Consider the following 23,964-nt stretch of genomic DNA (forward strand, 5'->3'; position numbering starts at 1 on the left):
CCTATTAATATAATCCCTCAGCTGTTTGCCTTGCCTTTGCTGGTTATTAAAAATGGGGGTAGCGTAAAAAAAGACATGGGGCCCTCCTTATTTTTAATAACCAGCTAAGGCAAAGCAGACAGCTGATGTTAACAGGTTAGGAAGGTCCATGGATATTGGCTCCTTCCAAGCCTAATAGGACCAGCCTTCAGCCACCCCATTAGATGCACCAATCCTGGCACTTAGTATCAGCTCTTCCCGATTGCCCCGATGTGGTGGCAATCAGGGTAATAGTTTTTGTGTTTGATGTCAGCTGTGTAATGTAAGCTGGCTTCAAGTCGAGGGGTTAGTAATGGAGAGGCGTCTATCAGACACCCCCATTACTAAATTTGTGTTTAAAAATAAAAAGACACACAGGAAAATAAAGTTTATTTGAATAAAGACTCCCCCATGTATTCCCTGGTTTACCAAATTATTAAAAAATAATCCCTGCAGCTCCAAAGTAATCCCCGGTGTTCCCACGACATTCAGTGATTCTCTAGTGGATGTAGCGGTGCCGCATCTGCGTTGGGCACTTCTTCCTCCTCCGCCTTGTTCTTTCACTGAGCCCCCACTGTCAGGTGGGAATACCGTCAGTAGTGCCTCTACCAGCGTGTGCTTATATTCACACATTTTGCGATCCTACTCCAGTGATGGAAGTAAGGATGGTACATTGTCCTTTTAGTGGGCATTCAGCAGTGTGGCCACCCAGTTATCAGCGGTGGTAACAATCTGGGCAACTTGGCTGTCAGGTACAGGAGCATGTATTGGCTCATGTGTGCTATGCTCCCCAGAGGTAACGACAAGCTGTCCTCGGGGGGAGTTGTATGGTCTGAGTCCTCTGGATGCCCCCAGCAAAGCTCCAGTGATGTCTGTGAGCAGCTTTGAGTGCCACCCTGCTGTGAAAATGGTTCCTCCTCCTCATCCTCCAAAATTGTCCCTGACTGGACAGTTGTGTACATGGCCGCTGTTGGTACAGGAACCCACCCTCCGAGTCATGTGTGGATGACAGCCCTGATAACTGTGTAAATGGTCCTTGTTCCTCCTGTGCCACCAACTCATCCATCATTGCCTGAAGTGTTTTTTTGCAGCAGTCATAGAAGTAGAAAAGTAACACTCATGATGGCGCCACCAGCGCTGGTCTTGTTGGTGGAGTAATCGAAGCAGCGCAACATGGCACAAACGTCCCACATGGAGGTGGCACAAACATCCCACATGGAGGCCCACTCATTGGTGATGAAGTGGTGTTGTTCTGCAAAGTGACTCACCCATGTGTGCTGTAGCCGTTGCCGACTGATTAAGGGGCACATATAGCCCTGAAACGCGTAAACCAGTGTCCTGGGACCTTGCTGGATTAAGCCCTCCACCTCCAAAAAATGTTGGCCTGTGTTTTTATACCTAAGAACTTTTTGGAATAAAGCTTTGGAACATATTGCTTTGGTGCCGGATTTCTTCATACTTCTGTTTTACGGGCAGTGTGCATCAGGCTGCATTACAGGCACACTGCACCATGCCGTATTACGGCACACTGCATTATGGGCAGTGTGAACCAGGATGTATTATGGGCACGCTGCACCAGGCTGTTATGGCACTCTACATCCAGCTGTTAGGGCACCAGGCTCTGAAGTACGAATGGCGGCACAACAAGTGATCCAGCATTTATACAGGTCAGGTCACATGGTGCACCGGCCAGTCACAGCCATGTTAATACTTGTCATGGCGGTGATAGGGGCCAGAAGTGCCCACAGCCTTAATGTTTGTTGATTGGCTGTGCCGTAGCTTTTCAACAAGCTTTATGCTCTCTTCACACATCCCACCCTCCCTACACTGTTTCTGAACTTCCCTCATTCCTCACACCTTTCCCACCTCCCCACAACTGTCTCCTCACACATTGTACCCTCAGTCTCCATACTATATCCTCATACATCCCCCCTCCCCATACTGTTTCCACACCCATTCCCTCCTTGCTCCTCATACGGTTTCCTCACACATTCCACACTCCCCATACTGTCTCCTCAGTTATTTTCCCGCTCCCTATATGATTTCCTCACATACTCTCCCCCCCCGCTCACCACACTATCTCCTCCTACATTCCCTTGCTCTCCCTACTGTTTCCTCACATGTTCCCCTGCTCCCCATTGTGTTTCTGCAGTCTCCTTGCTCATTTTACTGTTTCCTCACACATTCCCCCTCACTCTCCATACTGTCTCTTCAGATATCCCTTCCTCTCCATACTGTTTCTGCCCCTTTTGTCCACTCATTATACTGTTTCCTCACACATTCCACCCACTCGCCATGTTGTCTCCACATGCATCCTTCCTCCCCATACTGTTTCTGCACTTACTGCCACCTGCAACTCACTGTTTACTCATACATTCTATACCCTCACACTGTCTCCTTACAGATCTACCCCGCTCCCCATACTGTGTCCACACAGATCCCCCTGCTCAACATATTCTTCCACTCACTCTCCATACCATCTCAGCATACAACCCCCCTTCCAATGCTGTGTCCGCATCCATCCCCCCTCAATCCTTATACCGTTTCCACATCCATCCTCCTCTCTCCCCATACTGTTTTCGGACAGGTTCTCCTCAAACTGGCTACATAAAAATTTCTACCTCCCTCCCAATTACAATAAATCATTTGTTTCGCTCTATTGGAGCGCTTAACATATCAACGTTCTTTGAGCCTCTGTGCGCTCTGGAGAGGGAGGTCAGCAGCGTGATCAGATGACCTGATTGTGTTGGCAAAGTTGCCCTGACCCGGAAGTGCCGGCGGTCATAGCTTCACTTGTACATGCGCCTCAAATATGCAAGTTTAATTCATTGCTGAGAGCCAGCGTGTTAGACCTTCTCTAAGCCGGCTGTCAGCTTGGCCAAATTGCACTATGGGGCCTGAGAAAATGCAGCCTCCTGGGATACACTTTGGACTGCCAGATCAGGCGGCTTGGTGACACCCCTCTGCCAGCTGGGCCCGGGGAAAATGCCCCACTCGCCCCCCTAGATATGCACCTTCCTTTACTTATAAAAACATCCCACGACCAAAATCTGTAAACTTCAGGAACACTTGGTCCACTCCTGTCTAATCAGCTATCGGATAACTTTCATTCATCAAACAAAAACAAACGGCTCCGCTCCGTACACACACTGTACAAAAAGGGCTCCGCTCTGTACACACACGGCTCTGCGCATATCATACACAAAGGGCTCCGCTCTGTACACACACGGCTCCGCTCCGTACACACACGGCTCTCCGCATATCATACACACATAGCTCCGCACACGTCCTACACACACGGCTCCGCTCCGCACACGTCCTACACACACGGCTCCGCTCCGCACACGTCCTACACACACGGCTCCGCACACGTCCTACACACACGGCTCCGCACACGTCCTACACACAACGGCTCCGCTCCGCACACGTCCTACACACAACGGCTCCGCTCCGCACACGTCCTACACACACGGCTCCGCTCTGTACACACACGGCTCCGCTTCATACACATTATACACACACGGCTCCGCTCCGTATACATTGTACACACACGGCTCCGCTCCGCACACATCATACACACACAGCTCCGCTCCGCACACATCATACACACACGGCTCCGCTCTGTACACACGCGGCTCCGCTCCGTTCACATCATACACACGCGGCTCCGCTCCGTATACATTGTACACACACGGCTCCGCTCTGCACACATCATACACACGGCTCTGCTACATCCACACTGTAAATCCCTCCTGACCCCACACATATCACCTCATCCAGCACCATGACAACCATCACAGCAGAGTCCTGCATCTACTGAGGCCCCTGATCATGTGACCCCTGACTCCTCCCCTCCTGTGACATCATCACAGGTCCTGTAAGCACAGAACAGACATATATGGATTGTTGTGGCTAAATCCAATTAGGCTGAAGGACCTTTGTTGACGTCATGCCCATGTGAGGAGATGATGTCACCGGAAGGGGTGGGGCTTCTCCCTCCATTACAAACCTGGTACGAGGACGCTGTGGAGAGAGGAGCTGCGGTGATTTGGGGGCGCAGATAAGTGGGTGTTCCTGTGTGGGGGCTGCATGCTGGAGGCTGCACAGGAGTAGGGTAGTGGGCAGACCTGCTCCTTTAGCCCCTAGTTCTAGTATTAACCCCTTCACGACATACGATGTGGATACGTCAGGTCATAAAAATCTGAAAAAATAAATAAAACAAAATCCCCTTTTGCACCATTAAGAAAACATTAATATTTACACCTATGTGGACTCTCCGTGTTCAGAAATGTCCGCTCTATCAAACTAGAAAATGAAATGAATCCGATCGGTAAACGGCGTAACAAGAAAAAAATTAGAAAACCCAGAACTATGTTTCTTAGACGCTGAAACGTTGCAATAGAATGTAATAAGAGGCGATCAAAACATCGTATCTATCCCATAATGTTATCAATACAAACATCAGCTCGGGGGATAAAATACTCCCTCACACAGCCCCACATAGAGAAAAGGTACAATGTTACGGGTCTCAGAAAATGACGACATAAGTATAATTGGTTTTTTTTTTACAAATATTTTTTCTCCACTGAAGTAAAAAAAAAAAAAAAAAAAAAAAGATCTTTGGTGTCTGTGTACTTGTACTGACCTGGAGGATTATATTGCCAGGTCAGTTTTGCCATATAGTGAATGTGGGGAAAAAAAATGATGGAATTGCACTTATTTTTTGCCTATTTCAACACACTTGGAATTTTTTTCCCTGTGTTCCAGTACACCATGGGGTAGAACAAATGGTGTCCTTAAAAAGTAAAATTTGTCCCGCGAAAAAAAAGCCCTCATACGGCAATGTGAACGGAAAAATAAAAAAAAGTTATTGCTCTGGGAAGAAGGGGACGAAAAACCTGAGAATATGCCAAGGGTTAAGGGGTTAAACCAGTCCTTGTGACCTGCATGGAAAAATATGTGTCGTATGTTCCTCAAAAATTATTACCAGTAAGTGAAATGGGACTTGGATGTGATCGGTGCAGGATATTGTACAGACGGAAATCAGGGGTAAAATTCCGACGTATAAGCGTCGTCTGTAAATAAGTATTGGCAATCAGAGTTCATATCTGGTCCGCAGCTCAGTATTACTGCGAAACATAACATTAAAGGATTTGCATATATTCATATACAATAAGTGTCCTTTTAGCCCACTAGGATTTAGCATTCTTATATAGAGAAAGGACCTGGTCCCTCTGCCCACTAGGAAAGAGGCGGCTCTGTGTGAGAAAGCTAAAGCCTAGTGGACAGAGGAACCAGGTCCTTTAGCCCACTTGGATTTAGTCACAACTGTGCAGCTCTGCAGGTGGAGGTATGTGGGATTCCCCATTACTGGGCACAGGGGACATCAGCCCCTTCATACCTGATTCTATGATAAATCTGTGTATGTGACTTTAATTGGATTGTGTGTTGTAACGGGGCAGAACGGGGCCATGACTGGATGTAGTGATCATGTGAAGCCGGTAACAGCTCCGGAGATTTCTTACATGGGATCTTTATGATGTTACATCGTCATCTTCTCCCCATTCAGGTCCCTACAATATCGGATCCTCTCAGTGGAGATCTTCTATATAAGAGAATTTTCCTGATTGACCCATCAAGGATGGATAGGGACAGGGACAAGATGGCGGAGAGGATATTACACCTCACCCTAGAGATCCTCTTCCGGTTTACTGGAGAGGTGAGAGATTCTGATGATGTCACATTACATCATTCTTATCTATGGGAATAACAGATGGACAGAACTGGAGAGGTGAGGACTCTGGAAATGTCTGTAGTGAGATTTATTAATGTGTCTCTCCATAACCAGGATTACACAGTAGTGAAGAAGACCTCTAGTGAGCGCTGTCAGGACCCTGTGTCTGAGGGATGGGGAAGACCCCTGAGCCCAATTAAGGGGCCTCCACCTCAACCCCTGATACATGAGGACATCAATGACCAGAAGATCCTAGAACTGGCCTACAAGATGATTGAGCTGCTGACTGGAGAGGTGACACTGCTGGGAATACTGGGACATTATACAGTAACGCTTTGAAGGGATCGGGGGGGGTGACGGTATCATTATATGTGTCAGGTTCCTATAAGGTGTCAGGATGTCACCGTCTATTTCTCCATTGAGGAGTGGGAATATTTAGAAGGACACAGAGATCAGTACAAGGACATCATGATGGAAGTTCCCCAGCCCCTCACATCACCAGGTAATAGGACGAAATACACACGGCCTGTAATTATCTGTATGTAACAAATTAATTCAGTCCCTGTATGTGTTTCCTCCAGTTTTATCCAGTAAAAGAACAACAATAGAGAGATGTCCCCGTCCTCTTCTTCCACAAGACTGTAAACAAGAAAATCCCAATGTTCCTCAGGATCATCAGGTAGATGGAAAGAAGGTGTCATGAAATCTTCTCTATGATGTGTAGAAGGCTGTGAAGGTCTTGTGTTCAGTCTTGTTTTATCCACCAGTATTATACACTGAATGGACAATGTATTAGCCACACTTTCCTGATTTGAGCTTCATTGTGTGGAGTGAGACCTGTGACCCCGGAGTGTAGTACAAAATGAAGTGATGAGTTATCAGCCGGAATCCAAATTAAAATTGGAAGAGTGAGTGATCTGAGTGACACAAACCCGGGCATCGATGCTACATTAGCCAGGACCAGTATTTCAGAAACTGCCAATTTTGTGGGGATTCTCTTTGATCAAGACTATAATGAGAATATTGTTATCAAGGTAAAACCTCCAACATCTACACTTCAGACTGGTGGAGGTGGATTAATAATGTGGTAATATTTTCTTGTCACATCCTGGCACCACTGATATCAGTAGATGGAGGTTTGAACACTAGAGATTACATAAGTATTCTGGCCAATCAAATTCATCTCTTCATGTCAGCTGTTTACCTTATGGTAGAATAGGCCACAAGGGTCTACTAGTCATGGGGCAGTGTCAAGGATGGAAAATGTGGAGATCATAGTTCACAAGTGAGGAACATGTGGTAGGTGTAATTTATAAAGGAGGACAGTGTGGCGGTTGTCTGTAGAGACTAGCTGTGGATGTGAAAAGTCTGCATAGTTTCAGGACCAGAGTAGATGTCGTCTATAAGGTACCTATGTATTTACAAAGGAGAATCATGGACATTAAACGACCGCCGACCCGCTATATGAAGCCGATCAGCAGTCGTATAATAACCTTTACACAGGGCGACCGCACTTATGTGTGCACAGGACAATTATTAACATAATCGATATGTGTGCATAGAATATCATATTTCTTCAGATCAATGATATTTAAACAAGGTTGAAAACCATTTTTCCCGATGAACGAACATTTTGTTTTTGCTTCTGCTGAGTGAAAGCCTGTCACTTGTGGGGGGTTTCCACTGTTTAGGCACATCAGGGGCACATCCGCTAATTATTCAATCAAATTTTACATTCAAAATGTCAAATGGCGCTCCTTCCCTTCCGAACCCTGCCGTACGCCCAAGCAGTGGTTTTCCCCCATATGGGGTATCGGCTTACTCAGGAGAAATTGCACAACAAGTTGCATGGTGCAATTTCTCCTTTTACCCTTATGAAAATGCAAAACTGGGGGCTGAAAAACATTTTTGTGGGAAAAATGTGAAAATTTTATTTTCAAGGCTCCATGTTATAAAATTCTGTTAAGCACCTGGGGTTCAAGGTGCTCACCATACATCTAGATAAGTTCCCTGAGGGGTCTAGTTTCCAAAATGTTGTCACTTGTGGGGGGTTTCCACTGTTTAGGCACATCAGGAGCTCTCCAAACGCAACATGGCGTCCGCTAATTATTCAAGCAAATTTTACATTCCAAAAGTCAAATGGCGCTTCTTCCCTTCTGAGCCCTGCCGTGCGCCCAAACAGTGTTTTTTCCCCACTTATGGGGCATCTGCTTGCTCAGGGTAAATTGCACAACAAATTTTGGGGTCCATTTTTTCCTGTTACCCCTGCAAAAATAAAAAAAATTGGGTCTAAAGTAACATTTTTGTGAAAAAAGTTAAATGTTCATTTTTTTCTTACCCATTCCAAAAATTCCTGTGAAGCATGTGAAGGGTTAATAAACTTATTGAATATGGTTTTGAGCACTTTCAGGGGTGCAGTTTTTAGAATGGTGTCACTTTTTGGGTATTTTCTGTCATAAAGGCCCCTCAAAGTCACTTTAAATGTGATGTGGTCCCTAAAAAATGGTTTTGTAAATTTTGTTGGAGAAATTGCTCATCAACTTTTAACCCTTATAGCGCACTAATAAAATAACATTTTTGGTTCCAAAATTGTGCTGATGTAAAGTACACATGTGGGAAATGTTATTTATTAACTATTTTGTGTAACATATCTCTGATTTAACGGAATAAAAATTCAAATTTTGAAAATTGTGAAATTTTCGCCAAATTTCCAATTTTTTCACAAATAAACACAAGTGATATCGAAGAAATGTTACCACTATCATGAAGTACAATATGTCACGAAAAAACAATCTCAGAATCAGTGGGATCCATTGAAGCGTTCTAGAGTAATTACCTCATAAAGTGACAGTGGTCAGAATTGTAAAAATTGGCCTGGTCATTAACGTGCAAACCACCCGTGGAGGTAAAGGGGTTAAGTTACTGTTTAAATCTTTAATAGTGCTACTGCCTGTGTCTAATAAGTGCTATGGTTACTTTATGTTCCACAGCCTGATGTTGGATGTTTATGTACTGACAATAGATTTGGAGCTGCATTGATTGTTCTGGTGATCTATCCATGTACTGATGATGGTTCTGGTGCTGTTTTTATTTTCTGATGGTGGTTCTGGTAATGAAAACGTGTCCTGATGGTGGTTCTCATCCTGTATTAATGTTGATTGTAGTAATCTTTAATCTTTCTTTGAACACGTGAACAACACAATCACTGAAAATACAACTATCTGAATGATGCCAGATATTTCAGCCGAAAAAGTGGTTGAGAAAGACCCCTACACTTTAGGCAGCTGGCAGCAATCTCACTCGACTCTTGCCTTATGTCCCTGACTCAGCCGAACACTCCTTTATTTTCAGTGAGAGAACTGCTGCTAGACTTGCCTGCCAGCTGCTTATCTTTTAGTGAACAAAAGGATCTGCAGTTGGACATCATTTTCTCCACTGATATCATCACTCAGAGGTGCTGATACACATTGAACTGTCAGGATAACCCCTTGGTATCAGCAGGTTAGGCCGACATTACTCTAATGTGTATGAGGGCCTTTACTACCTAATAAAAAGGGTTAATGCACACAATGTCTTTTAGCCGTTTGCAAACCCCGCAGATTTTTCAAGCAGAAGATGCTTCAGGAAATGCCTGTATCTTTTGTCTTGAAGCATCTTTCTTTTGCATATTTTCAGTTGTTTTTCTGATAAATTTTGGCCTTCTGCTTTTTTTTCAACAATTGTATTGAATAAACTAGAGAGCGACTTCCAAGCAGAAACCACCAATGGAATGGTCTGGTAACTTCTTCTAACCACTTTATATCTTTGAAACCCTGACGTTCAAAAGACTAAACATATGTAAGGCAAGTAGTCTTGACATTGCAGTAGAAATGTTCATTGTTTGACAGATGGGTTCCAGGCTGAATCCATCTGAAAAAGATGTGCAGATACTTAATTTGACTCACCAGTAGGGGGTGTGGATACTTAAATTCCTTAGGGAACCATGAACGCCAAATACAGTGTAATTTTTGGTCGCCATGTTCAGTTGCTATAGTTTCTGTTTGTTATAATAATTTCATGTGGCTTCTCAATCTGTCTTTGACTTTTACACATTTTCTTCCAGAGTAAAGATCTGACTCCTATTAATACTACAGAGACATATGTGAGGGGTGATGAGCGGTGTGAAGAGAAGATTTCTACAGATAACCGCACAAGTGAGTAGTAACCACTACACTGTGTTCCAAATTATTATGCAAATAATATTTTCTCAGATTTTCCCAAATTACCTATATGAATTGCAGTCATTGTAATTTTCCAGTCAAATAACTATTAGAGTACAATTGAAAGGTTTTTGTACAAACTGCCTATGATAACAGTATATTTTAAAAAAAATAAAAACTCAAACTGCACTCAAAATGCATGTTCCAAGTTATTATGCACAGCAGAGTTTTCAACCTTTTCATTTTAATAAAGAACAAAAAAATGGTCATTTTTGAAATTATAAGCATTAGCAGGGTATTACAAACTGAAATCAAACAGTTTTCAACTAAAACTTTATTCTAGGTGATGTTACATTTGCACATAGGACCCCTTGTTTGAAAGGAGCTTCTGAACTCTCTCGTCCATTGAATTTGTCAGGTTTTGGATGGTTTCTGCTTCAATTGTATTGCATGAGGACAGAATACCCTCCCAGAGCTGTTGCTTAGATGTGAACTGCCTCCCGCCATCATAGACACTCCTTTTGATGATGCTCCAGAGGTTCTCAATGGGGTTGAGGTCAGGGGAGCATGGGTGCCACACCATACGTTTGTCCCCTTTTATGCCCATTCAGCCAGAGATGCCGATGTGTTATGTGCAGCATGAGACGGGGCATTATCATGCATGAAAATGATCTTGCTGTGGAATACACGGTTCTTCTTCTTGAACCATGGAAGGAAGTGCTGTTTGAGAAACTCAACATACATTATGGAGTTCATGTTTACCCCTACAGGGATCCTAAAAGGGCCGACAATCTCTCTCCCCATGATTCCAGCCCAAAACATTACTCCACCTCCTCCTTGTTAGCGCCATAGCCGTGTTTGCATGGGGTGTCCATCAACCAGCCATCCTCCACTCCATCCATCTGGACCATCGAGATCATTTCATGCTTGATAATGCCCCGTCTCATGCTGCACATAACACATCTGCATCTCTGGCTGCTATGGGCATAAAAGGGGACAAACTTATGGTGTGGCACCCATGCTCCCCTGACCTCAACCCCATTGAGAACCTCTGGAGCATCATCAAAAGGAGTGTCTATGATGGCGGGAGGCTGTTCACATCTAAGCAACAGCTCTGGGAGGGTATTCTGTCCTCATGCAAAACAATTAAAGCAGAAACCATCCAAAACCTGACAAATTCAATGGACGAGAGAGTTCAGAAGCTCCTTTCGAACAAGCGGTCCTATGTGCAAATGTAACATCACCTAGAATAAAGTTTTAGTTGAAAACTCTGCTGTGCATAATAATTTGGAACATGCATTTTGAGTGCAGTTTGAGTTTTTTATTTTTTAAAAAATATACTGTTATCATAGGCAGTTTGTACAAAAACCTTTCAATTGTACTCTAATAGTTATTTGACTGGAAAATTACAATGACTGCAATTCATATAGGTAATTTGGGAAAATCTGAGAAAATATTATTTGCATAATAATTTGGAACACAGTGTAAATGCAGAGAAGTCACAGATTCTTCTCAGTCACTGAATGGTATAATTATGAGTGGATTTTTTATGTTTTGTTACATTGACATTTTCTATGTGGATTTTGCACCTAAGCATTTATCGCTGACACAAAACGAAAAACAACGTTTTCACACTATTCTGCATGGTTGTCTCTTCGGTATTCAGAGACTTATCTAACACCGGACACTGTGCTCATTGAATGTCTCTAAATTTACTTTTGAAACTTGTCAGTGTTAGGGATTCGCACTCAGGACCCCTGATATGGAAGGCAGAAACATTACTAGTGAGCCACAGACTGCACTGCTATGTACACAATACATTTCTCAGCCTGAAAACCTCAGTAATATTCTTCTTTACAAGCATAATATTCCAGTATATGAATGGCGCAATTGTTGTTAGAACAGGAAAAAAGTTAATCATGCAGAACTGTGTTTTCCTTTCTCAAAAAGAACACATATCAGAATCCTGACAGACCCCATAATAAATGGCACCAGTCTCCTTCTGATGGCATTGGTTGTACAATAGATCAGTTTTGAACATGAATCCTGTTTGCTTAGCCCTAAAATGGAACAGAAAAGTAAAGCTACCAAACAAAAATGTGAACACAGCCTGAGGCTGTCAGCCAAAGAACGGAGATGTCTGTTTTTCATTTCATTTGTAGAGCAAACATTTCCGTTCAAGTGAATGTGTGTGAAAAACACTGGTAACACTCAGATGTCATCCATGTTGTCATCTAAGTTCTGTTCACTGAGTAGTTGATATTAGAGGCTTTGACAAAGAAAAATACTAGATGTCACAGATTGTAAAAACGAACACACGGACCAAAAATGCATCCAACATATAATATCCAACCGACCGATCAGACATTGATGATCTATCCTAAGGAAAGGTCATCAATGATAAAGTAGTGGACGACCTCTTTAATGATAGTATATAGTGCACTTTGTTATCTATAGCACCAAGAGACTGCGTGATATGTAATAAGCCTTCATTCTTGAACCCATGTGAAGTGTTGTTGTGCTGCCCAAATTTTTTTTTCTTGGACAGCACACAGACTCCTTAAGTATGTCCTATTCTGATCATCCTAGTTGGATCAGGAATGGACATGCTCGGAGTCTCACACATCTCATTTTTGAATCCTTGATTTTCTCAGATATCTGAATGGATCTATTTAACTGTGGCGTCTGATGAAAGAAATCTGGAAGCATACGGACATTTCACACAAATGTGAGAATGTGACCTTAGGGAGGTTGTTTTACAAATGACAGCATTATTCCAAGTCATACAGTACAGATACAGAATAATATTTACATGCAGTGATTTACCGCTGATGTCCCTTCTGATTGGAGTGGTTTTCTATTGTTTCTTCTCCATCTGGTCAGGCCTTCATGTCGCCATCTCCCAGCCACACTCATCTTGTCACACTGATCACCGCAGTCCTGAAAATAACAAGGTCACATATATTTTATTTATACAGTTGTCTCCTAAACAAAAAAATGCCTCACTTTGCCCCTGAATACAATTATGTACCCCACAGTTAATGAAATTGAAAATGTACATTGGTAAACTAGTGCTGTGCCCCCCATTAACAATTCATTTTAAGACTATGTGCACACATTGCATTTTTTTCTGTGTGGATTTGTTGCGAAAAAAGCAGAGTTTTACAGCAAAAGCAAAGTGAATGAGATCCCTGAAATCTCATGCACAAGTTGCTTATTTTCCTTGAAGTTTGGCTGCAGATTAAAATTTCTGCAGTGTTTTGCAGTGTGTTTCACCCATTCTAATGAGTTGGGAAAAAAATTGTTTCACGGTTTTTGATCACGTGTCAGCATGGGCAAAGACCAAAAAAAGGTCCAGGACATTCTGCAGCGATCAGCGACCTCACAGCAGGCGCCTGATTGCTGCAAAGTGTCACACATAGCGACATCGCTGGTGAGGTCGCTGTTGCGTCACCAAAACTGTGACACAGCAGCGATCTCGCTAGCGATCTCGCTGTGTGAGACGGGGGCTTTAGTAGGAGGTGTTTACAGTATATAAAGTAATCCATTTGATTGTAACCTACTGAATAACATAGGCTGGCAGATTTACAGTTATTGGCAATACGACGACACGTAATTAAGTTAAGCTAGCAGTCACCAATTGGCTAATTTCAGGGGTGATAAGTAAATTTAGAGAGCAGCACGATAATTGGTGCCGTTGTATATGGCCATTTGATATTTTTAATTTATGTACATATGTGGTTGTTTGTTTTTTATTATAAATAGATAATAAAAGTTATATTTTAATTTATACAGTATTATCCAATTGGATCAGACAGTGAATTTAGTTAATTATTTATTGGGGATACTTAGACATATAACTGTGAACTGATGCTATCAGGTACTAAGTAAAATTTGGACCATGGCCCCCTCCTGTATGTTGATCAGATGTATGTGCCCTTGTGGCGTTCCAGATCCTATAAAGACTTATGTATTCACCCTCCATGTAAAGTCCTCCATCCTGGTATGCCTTCATGATATCCCCCTTCCTGGGCCTAACTAGCAATAATTTTCAAAGTTGTTCTTCAACACATTTAAAAGAAAAAAAAAGATGATTCTTACCTTCCCCCAGTCTTGTGACGCGTCGCCTCCTCTTGTATAGCCAGCACAGACGTTGGCATTCCCAACCCTAGAGCATGACGTCGCTGCTATGCGCTGACTTTGACAGGCATGCCAGCGTCAGCTGCCAGTTTCTCATTGGTGTGTATTGCAGAGCAGCAAGCTTGGAGAGTCTATGCGCTGCAATAGATTTCAGCTGAATGTACCTTGGATGCACATCCAGTTAAAATAGGCACCAGTATCAGTGGGCCCCCCTCCAGCTCTTGCCCCCAGTATGTCTGCAATGTCGGCTCCTGTACTGCCTCCCCAGTAACCCCTATGTGATGTATATGCTTCAGTCTCAGTGACTCCTACAGTTATGGCCAAAAGTTTTGGCACCCTTGAAATTTTACCAGTAATTGAAGAATTTCTCCCAGAAAATTATTGCAGTTACGCATGTTTTGTAATACACGTTTGTTTCCTTTGTGTGTATTGGAACAACACAAAAAAAAGCAAAGAAAAAAAGGCAAATTGGACATAATTTCACAAAACAACAAAAATTGGCCAGACAGAGTTGTTGGCACGCTCAACCTAATATTTGATTGCATACGCTTTGGAATAAATATCTGCACTTAATTGATTCCTAGAACTATCAACAAGCTTCTTACACCTTTCATCTGGAATTTTGGACCACTCTTCTTTTGCAAACTGCTCCAGGTTTCTCATATTTGAAGGGTACCTTCTCCCAACAGCAATTTTAAGATCTCTCCACAGGTGTTCAATGGGATGATCCAGACTCATTGCTGGCCACTTCAGAACTCTCCAGCTCTTTGTTTCCATCTATTTCTGGGTTAATCTTGAATGTATAGCGTCATTGTCCTGATGGAAGACCCATGACCCAGAACGCAAACCTAGCTTTGACACTGGGCATTACATTGCAACCCAAAATCCTTTGGTAATCTTCAGATTTTATGATGCCTTGCACATAGTCAAGTCATCCAGTGCTAAAGGCAGCAACCCCAAAATATCTTTGATCCTCCACCATATTTGACTATTGGTACTGTGTTCTTTTCTTTGTAGGCCTCATTCCATTTTCGTAAAAAAGTAGAATGATGTGCTTTACCAAAAAGCTCTATCTTGGTCTCCTCTGTCCACAAGACTCTTTCCCAGAAGAATTTTGGCTTGCTCACGACCTATTACCGGTCAGGAAGCCCTGAGCACAAAATAAAAAGGCAACTCCCACTTCCTCCTTCAATGTGGTTTCCTGTCCTCAAGGATGTAGAAGCCTGGAGCACACGGCTTGAGCAGCTTTGAATCATGGAGCACCAGCCTTCCCCATGATAGCACCAAACGAGAGAGTAGGATCCGCTCCTATTACCGGACAGGAAGCCCTGAGCACAAAATAAAAAGGCAACTCCCACTTCCTCCTTCAATGTGGTTTCCTGTCCTCAAGGATGTAGAAGCCTGGAGCAGCCGTGAATCATGGAACACCAGTGAGTCATGGAACACCAAGCAATGTTCTATAGCAACTTCTAGTAAGTGGCAGTGAGCAGGGGCCTAGTTGGGCTCTCAAATGCTAACATCAGTCTGGAAGAATCTACATTTAATGATTCCGTACCTACCTACGTTTCTTTGGCCTAGGCCTCATGGCTTGTGTATTGAGTCTCACGGCTGGGCCTCATGGCTTGTGTATTGAGCCTCACGTCTGGGCCTCATGCCAATTCAGGTCTGGGCTTATGTCTCATGTTGGCCTGTCTGAAGGTTTTTTTATCATTCCCCCATGACGGCATCACGGAGAGAGGGGATCCGCCCTTCAAGGACAGGAAACCTACAGATAAAAAGTGCTGTACCTCTCTCAGTTGGTTTCCTATCCTTGACAGGGGACCTACAGTCTCTGTGGTACCTGAAGCAGTACCTGAAGAAAGAAGATCCGGATGATCCAGGCCTGACCAGTCTGACTCAGGCAGCTGGGGTTCCCTGCCTCGGCTGGTGCGGCGTCCTGATGCACCATCGCTGAGGTCAGTGGTTCTCTAGGGTGAGTGGGGCGATTCAGCCCGAAGAGGATGGAGCGGTGCCAGAGGAATCTGCTGCTTCCTTCCCTCTTCCCGGCACAGGGAGCGTCTCCTCGTGGTGTAGTCTTTACTTCCGGTTGGTGTGCGTGCGCCGGGGGCGCCGCCTTATGCCGTTGCGCCGCAATGCATTACTGGGAGCTCCATTGTGCGCAGGCGCAAGCGCCCGGATATGGCAATGCGGGTAGGGGGAATACCTGGAAGCATTATAAGGAGCAGTTAGCATCAGGAGGTGCTACTCATGTTAGCTGGCATCATGAGTGAGCAGGAGCTTGGAGAGTTGCAGTTTCCGTTGCCTGTGTCTCCATTACCACCGCAGCAGCGGCAAGCAAGACAGAAGGAAGGCACTTCATGTCAGCATGGGAACAGCGAGAGCAGTTGTTCGGCCAAAACATCCCAGGCTCCAGCGCAGCATCTACTTCAAGAGAGAACCTTCCTACGGGTATGGTTCCTCCTGACAACCCGGTACCCTTTCTTCATTCACTGGGTAAGTGATCTTCGTGAAAGTTCGGCTAATAATTGGGGTCACCTCTCTCTCTCTTCTCTCTTCGGAAAGAAAAAGTACAGGCAAAACCAAGCACAGAACCTGTGCTCTTTGTGCTGAAAATTTACCCCCTAGTTGGGCGAAAGAACTCTGCGGCTCTTGTATAGAGAAAACAATATGCGAGGAAACCCCTAAATTTGCCGCAGAACTGAGGTCCATAATTAAAACCCAGGTGGAGGACACCGTTAGATCCCTTCACAGGAAGAAACAGAGGAAATCTAAAAACGCGCCCCTGGAGTCTGATTCTAGTAGCCCAGACGAGGTCGATACGGACTCGGATTCATCAGGCTCATCCTCATCCTGGGAGAAAAGGGGACATAGTTGTTTTCCCATTGAAGAAACAGATAGTCTTATCAAAGCCGTTAGATCCACTATGGGTCTGGTAGACCCTCATCCCAAAAGGTCTGTCCAGGACATTATGTTCGGGGGTCTAGAACAGAGAAAGAAAAGGTCTTTCCCTCTCAATGAGAAGATTCATTTTTGATCAAAAAAGAATGTAAAAGACAAGAAAGGAAAGGCCTTTTATCCCCGAAAAGAAAATACCCATTTGATGACCCGGCTTGCTTGTTCTGGAGAAAGCGCCAAAATTAGATGTAGCAATTGCTAAAGCATCCAAAAAATTCTCCCTTTCGTTCGAGGACATGCAGTACTAAAAGATCCCATGGACAAAAAGGCAGACGCCTTCCTTAAAGGTTCATGGGAGGCCGCGGGATGAGGTCTTAAACCTGCGGTAGCTGCCACCTGTACTGCCAGATCGTTAATGGTCTGGCTGGATAATTTAGAGACTCAGCTTAAAGGGAAAGCATCTAGGGAGGCAATATTAGACTCCATACCTTTTAATGAAGGGGGCTGCCGCCTTTCTAGCAGTTGCTTCGGCTGACTCTGTCAAGTTGGCGGCTAGGGCAGCTGGCTTCTCTAACGCTGCCCGGCGGGCCCTCTGGCTTAAGTATTGGCCAGGGGACCTACAAACGAAATCAAGGTTATGCTGCATTCCCTGTGAGAGGGAATTTTTGTTTGGACCTATCCTTGATGATATCTTTGATAAGGTGGGAGATAGCAAAAAGCGCTTTCCTATCCTTTCTAACACCACATATAGGAAGTCCTTTTGGAACAGAGATTTTATCCATAGGAAACCCCCCAGGTACAAGGATAGATATGAAGATGATAGAAGGAGGACCAAAGGCTTCCTGTTCAATAGACTCCCCCCCCCAACAACAATTAGAAGTCTTCTCAATGAAGGTTTGCCCCGGGTGGGGGGAAGGTTGTCTGGGTTTCTCCCGGCCTTGGAGAATATATCAAACTGCCCATGGATCCTGGACATAATATAATCAGGCCTAAAATTCCAATTCCTTTCAGTCCCTCATCCAAACTTCATGATAACTCCCAAGAGGTCATCATGCGAAGAGCAGTTAGCGCTAGAACAAGAGGTTCAGACACTGATAGAAAAAGCAGTCCTTCAGGAGGTGCCTACCGGGGAGAAGGGCGAGGGTTTCTATTCTCCTCTGTTTTTGAGAAGGAAACCGGACGGGACTTTCAAGACTATCATAAATCTGAAAAAACAAACAAACTGTTAAAGGTTCAGACCTTCAAGATGGAGACAATAAATTCATCAGTGAAAATGCTGTTTCAGTATTGCTTCATGACGGTTCTGGACCTGAAGGATGCCTATTATCGTATCCTCATCCACAAAGATTTCCAGAAGTTCCTCAGGGTGTAGGTCCCAATAGGGGGGGTGGTCAAGCATTATCAATACACGGCCCTCACATTCGGCCTGGCCATTGCCCCAAGGGTTTTCACCAAAATAATCGCGAAGGTGATGGCGCACCTGAGAGAGCAGAATATCCTGGTCGTCCCATATCTGGACGATTTTTTTGATAATAGGCAGCTCATTCCAGCATTGCAGAACTCAACTAGAGAAGGTCATGGGTTCCTTAAGGAGCTTAGGTTGGCTTTTGAATCTGGAAAAGTCCAGAACCAAAGCAGGTCAGGTGCAGGAATATCTGGACATTATATTGGATTCAATAAATCAAGAGTGCCGCCGCCCAGCAGGGAAAGTCCAAAAACTTATAAGCCAGGTGTCTCGGATAGAGAATCACCCAATTATGACCCTGCAGAAAGCCATGTCCCTTCCGGGTTCCATGGCTGACTGTTTACCGGCCGTTCAGTGAGCCCAGATACATTCAAGAGAATTGCAATGGGAATTATTAGAGGCTGGAAACTCTCTAGGAGGGCTCTTAGAAAGTCGCCTAACCTTATCATTAAAAACCATACTTTCCTTTAGATGTTGGGCGGAGTCAGACAGTCTAGCCCAGGGTGTCCCATGGGTAACTCCAGTCACTCAGATACTGACCACAGATGCAAGCCCCAGGGGTTGCGACACCCACTTAAACGACCAGGGAGCTCATTGTCGATGGACAGGGCCCCTAAGTTCCGTATCCTCGAACATGAAGGAGGTGCTGGTGGTGAAGTTTGCCCTCTCGGAATCCCTGGACACTCTGCGAGGTCACCACGTAAGCGTGCTCTTGGACAACCGGGTAGTGGTGGCATATCTCAATCACCAGGAAGGTACCCGGTCCCGTCCTCTGATGCAGGTGATTGAAGTTATTTTCCTTTTGGCCGAAAGCAATTTGGAGTCCCTGTCGGCGCTCCACATAAAGGGAATAGAAAATCACAGAGCGGACTTCCTGAGCCGGACTCAGCTGAAGCAGAGCGAGTGGGAGCTAAATCAGGGGGTTTTCGATCAAATAATAGAGGCATGGGGGCGTCTTACCATAGATCTGTTTGCCAACAGCCGGAACAGAAAGGTAGTCGAGTTTTGCTCTCTAGAACCCAGGGGTAACCCATTAGCAGTAGACGCCTTCATGATCCCGTGGAATCACCCTCGTGCCTATGCTTTTCCTCCAATTGCTCTAATTCCGGCAGATGTTGTCCATTTCAGACCCCTGGGTGCTTCCAGAGCTCCCGAATCTTCTGTCCCAGGGGCCGGTCCATCATCCTTAGGTTAAAAATTTACATTGCAAGTGGGGAAACTATCCCAAAGAATCTGAGGGCTCACTCGACAAGGGCAGTAGCAGCTTCCTGGGCAGAAAGAGCTGACGCGTCGATAGAACAGTTATGTAGAGCCGCCACATGGTCTTCCCCCTCTACATTCTTTAGCCACTATCGGCTGGACCTAGCCTATTCCTTCGACCTTACTTTTGGTAGAAGGGTCTTGGAGGCAGTGCCCCTCCCCCCCTAACAATTAACTTCTCTGCAATTCTCTCTGTGGTGCCGTCATGGGGGAAGGAGAAAAACAAAGTTACTTACCGGTAACGGGATTTCTCAGAGCCCATGACGGCACCCGTACATCTCCTCCCTCCACGCGTTGGTGTACACACTTACTTTTGTGGTTTATACGTAGTCACACGGTGTTCCTATTAAGCATCATAATAATGTTGTATATTGTGTTATTAACCTGGAGGTCCTCTCGTGCCCTGTAAACAACTGATGCGGGAGAGAGGTACCGCGCTTTTTATCTGTAGGTTTCCTGTCCTTGAAGAGCGGATCCCTTCTCTCCGTGGTGCCGTCATGGGCTTTGAGAAATCCTGTTACTGGTAAGTAACTTCGTTTTTTCAGACCGCTTCATAGTTGCAGAAAACCCTGCCACGTTAGGTCTAGGATTTTCCTCACCTGTCTGTCTCACGGTGGGTTGCCCGGTTAACCAGTCAACTTGGGGCTTGTAGATCTGTTTCACTAAGGACTCAAAGCTTCACTACTCTTTACTAGCTATATTACTGATATTGATAAGGAGGTTTTCTGGACGATGCCCTCGGTCTGAGGTGATTCTATTAAATACAGTCCAAAGGATAGCTGCTGAGTAACAGGTCCAGGCAATCCCTTATACTTGGATAGCATATTGAACTAGTCTGGATTTAACATCTATGTCCCAGTGGTCTTCTTGGTAAAGGTGTGAATGGGGGCGCTAAAAAGAATAATACCAATTTAAGTCCAGTTGATCTTCACAATCTAGGATCATTAGTAACTTAACATAGGTTGAACTTTATGGACCTAGGTCTTTATTCAACCTTTCTCCCCCAATTGTACTCTGACACTAACTTACTGGGACTAGGCCTCACAAATGTATTATTACCATTTTTATTATAACTGCACTATTACAATTATAATGAACCAGTTTATCATTTTTAATTAGTTTTATTTTTTCTATTTCTAATAATGGTATTACTAAAATCACTATACCTAAAAACTGTCAGGACACATTCAGCCAATTTGCATCAGGGGGAAAACATTCCCTCTTGACCCCGAGAAAAGGCGATGAGTCCTAGAACCCTGAATCAAATGTACTACTATAGGTGTAATATTTTGTCTAATTTAACTGTAACCCACAATGTTATGTGTTTCAAGGAAATCATCCAGCCCTTTTTTTTTTTGTTTTTTTTTGTAAAGCTGTTAGTGTCTGCCATTACTACATCTTGTGGTCGGCATTCCACAGCCCAACTTCTCTGACTATAAAGAACCCTTTCCTATTTAGGTGCTGGAATTGCTTTTCATCCACCCGTAATGAGTGCCCCCTGGTCCTTAGTATGATCTTTGGAGGGAATAAGTCATGTGCTAGTCCTTTGTACTGACCACACCTACAGTTGTGCTCAACAGTTTTCATACCCCGACAGAATTTTTGCTTTTTTGGCCTTGTTTCAGAGAATATGAATGATAACAAAAAAACTTTTTCTCCACTCATGGTTATTGGTTGGGTGAAGCCATTTATTGTCAAACTGCTGTGTTTTCTCTTTTTAAATCTTAATGACAACCAAAAACATCCAAATGACCCTGATCAAAAGTTCACATACCCTGGTGATTTTGGCCTGGTAACATGCACAGAATTTGAAACAAATGGATTTGAATGGCTACTAAAGGTAACATCCTCACCTGTGACCTGTTTTCTTGTAACCAGTGTGTGTACATAAAAGTTGAGTGAGTTTCTGGGATCCAGACAGACTCTTGCATCTTTCATCCAGCCACTGACGTTTCTGGATTGTGAGTAATGGGGAAAGCAAAAGAATTGTCAACGGATCTACGGGAAAAGGTAGTTGAACTGTATAACACAGGAAAGGGATACAAAAAGATATCCAAGTAATTGATAATGCCATTCAGCAGCGTTCAAACTGTGATTAACAAATCAAGGGCTCTGTAAAAACCAAACCACGGTCAGGTAGACCAACAAATATTTCGGCCACAACTGCTAGGAAAATTGTTTGGGATGCAAAGAAAATCCCACAAATACCATCAGCTGAAATTCAGAACTCTCTGAAAACTAGCGGTACGGCTGTTTCAAGATGCAATATAAGGAGGCACTTGAAGAAAAATGGGCTGCATGGTCGAGTCGCCATAAGAAAGCCATTACTGCGCAAATGCCACAAAGTATCTCTCCTACAATATGCCAAACAGCACAGAGACAAGCCTCAAAACTTCTGGAACAAGATAACTTGGAGTGATGAGACCAAAATTGAACTTTTTGGCCACAACCATAAACGTTACATTTGGAGAGAGGTCAACAAGGCCTATGATGAAAGGAACGCCATTCCTACAGTAAAGCATGGAGGTGGATCACTGATGTTTTGGGGATGTATGAGCTACAAAGGCAGAGGAAACTTAGTAAAAGTTGAAGGAAAGATGAATAAAGCACGTTATCAGCAAATACTGGAGGCAAATTTGCACTCATCAGCCTGGAAGCTGCGCATCGGATGTACTTGGACGTTTCAACATGACAACTATCGAAGAATGGGCAGCTTTACCACCTGAGAAAATAAAGAACCTCATCCACAACTACCACAAAAGTCTTCAAGCTGTCATTGATGTTAGAGAGGGCAATACCAGGGTATGTGAACTTTTGATCACGGTCATTTGGATGTTTTTGGTTGTCATCAAAATTTAGAAAGCGAAAACACAGTAGTCTGACAATAAATGGCTTCACCCAACCAATAACCATGAGTGAAGAAAAAGTTTTTTTGTTATCATTCATATTCTCTGAAACAAGGCCAAAAAAGCAAAAATTCTGTCGGGGTATGTAAACTGTTGAGCACAAGTGTATATTTATACATGTAAATGGGATCCCCTCTGAGGAGTCGTTTTCTAAGCTAAACAAGCTCAACTTTTTCAACCTCTCATCATATGAGATGCCTCCTTCCATTTAGATGAACTGGCTGATAAACATCTACCGCTCAGCCCCCCCCCTTCCTCCTGGTTGAAGGTGCAAGAGGGACATAGCGGCGCTAAGCTTAAAGAAACCACTGTAAGTCCAGTTAAAACTCCTACCCGGAGTCTTCGAATGACCTTTTGGACGTTAAGTGATTAAACTCTCTATACCCCATATCCCCCTGATGGGGAATGGTAGGAGGAGCTGCGAGTTGTACTCAACGATGGGGGGACTGAAAAACCAACATTTGCCCAAATCTACCCTCCTGGTTTAGAGTTTTAAGAAACTTGATTGTGCCAAGGTGGGGTGGGGGGGGAACACTATACCGGTCTGACCTCCTAAGTGAGGTATGAGTCGGACTCACCGGTAGGGAAGTTGATAAACCACCAATTGCCCCAATCTACCTTCCTGGTATGGAATGGTAAGATAAACTTGATGGTGCTAAGTAAGGCAGTACTATACTGGTCGGCCTTTCTAAGGGAAGTGCGAGCTGGACTCGCTGGTATCAGTGGTTGATAAACCAAAAATTGCATCAATCTACCCTTCTGATTTGGAATGGTAAGATAAACTTGATTGTAATGAGTCGGGCAGCACTACCGGTCTGCCCTCCTAAGGGAGGTACGAGTTGGACTCGCCGGTATAGGACTGACGAACCAGTAAATATCCCAGTCTATCCTCCTAATGGAGTTGCCCAATAGACATAATTATACCGGATCTGGTAAAATTATTTCAAGACCAGTGTATCCTCCCAGTTAGACGTGGGGCAGATGAACTAATTGGAAATTAAGTCAATGGAGCCATATTACACTATGTATTCTTGGAATTAAAGTCATAAACTGGTAGACTCAACTAAGTGGCGAGTTGGTTAAATAACCAGTCAGTGCGCTCTTGGAGTGATAAGATGGCAACTCTGCAATAAACCTATAAAGGGAGGAATCGGTGGATGAGTTAAAATGTTCCCGTACCCGTGAGACTCCTGTGGCGAAGGAGAAACATCTTTGTTAATTAAGACGAATGCCTGCACACTGAGGTAAGTCCGTTCTGATTATTACACAAAGGATGATACGTACTTAAGGTACATGTTTAACGGGACATGATGTTAATACCTTAGCTTAAGACCGTCTGAGATTTGA

General features: G+C 44.0%; 1 protein-coding gene across 2 annotated transcripts in view; it reads left to right on the forward strand.

Annotated features, from left to right (window-relative positions):
• The first annotated feature begins 3,991 nt into the window (after positions 1-3,991).
• The window catches only part of LOC141270744 (uncharacterized), a 34,596-nt gene continuing 14,623 nt past the window's right edge, over positions 3,992-23,964 (forward strand). Inside the window, exons 1-6 of one of the 2 annotated variants that reach the window (XM_073680848.1) lie at positions 3,992-4,082; positions 5,588-5,737; positions 5,867-6,046; positions 6,131-6,254; positions 6,334-6,431; positions 9,855-9,945. In XM_073680848.1, coding sequence (XP_073536949.1) covers positions 5,660-5,737; positions 5,867-6,046; positions 6,131-6,254; positions 6,334-6,431; positions 9,855-9,945 — 571 coding nt within the window. In that variant the 5' untranslated portion in view covers positions 3,992-4,082; positions 5,588-5,659. The remainder of the gene's footprint in view (positions 4,083-5,587; positions 5,738-5,866; positions 6,047-6,130; positions 6,255-6,333; positions 6,432-9,854; positions 9,946-23,964) is intronic. The other variant, XM_073680849.1, reaches the window with a different exon arrangement.

Source organism: Phyllobates terribilis, unplaced genomic scaffold (genome assembly GCF_046119375.1).
Source record: "Phyllobates terribilis strain yellow unplaced genomic scaffold, ASM4611937v1 Scaffold_5__5_contigs__length_657084704, whole genome shotgun sequence".
NCBI classification, from domain to species: Eukaryota; Metazoa; Chordata; class Amphibia; order Anura; family Dendrobatidae; genus Phyllobates; species Phyllobates terribilis.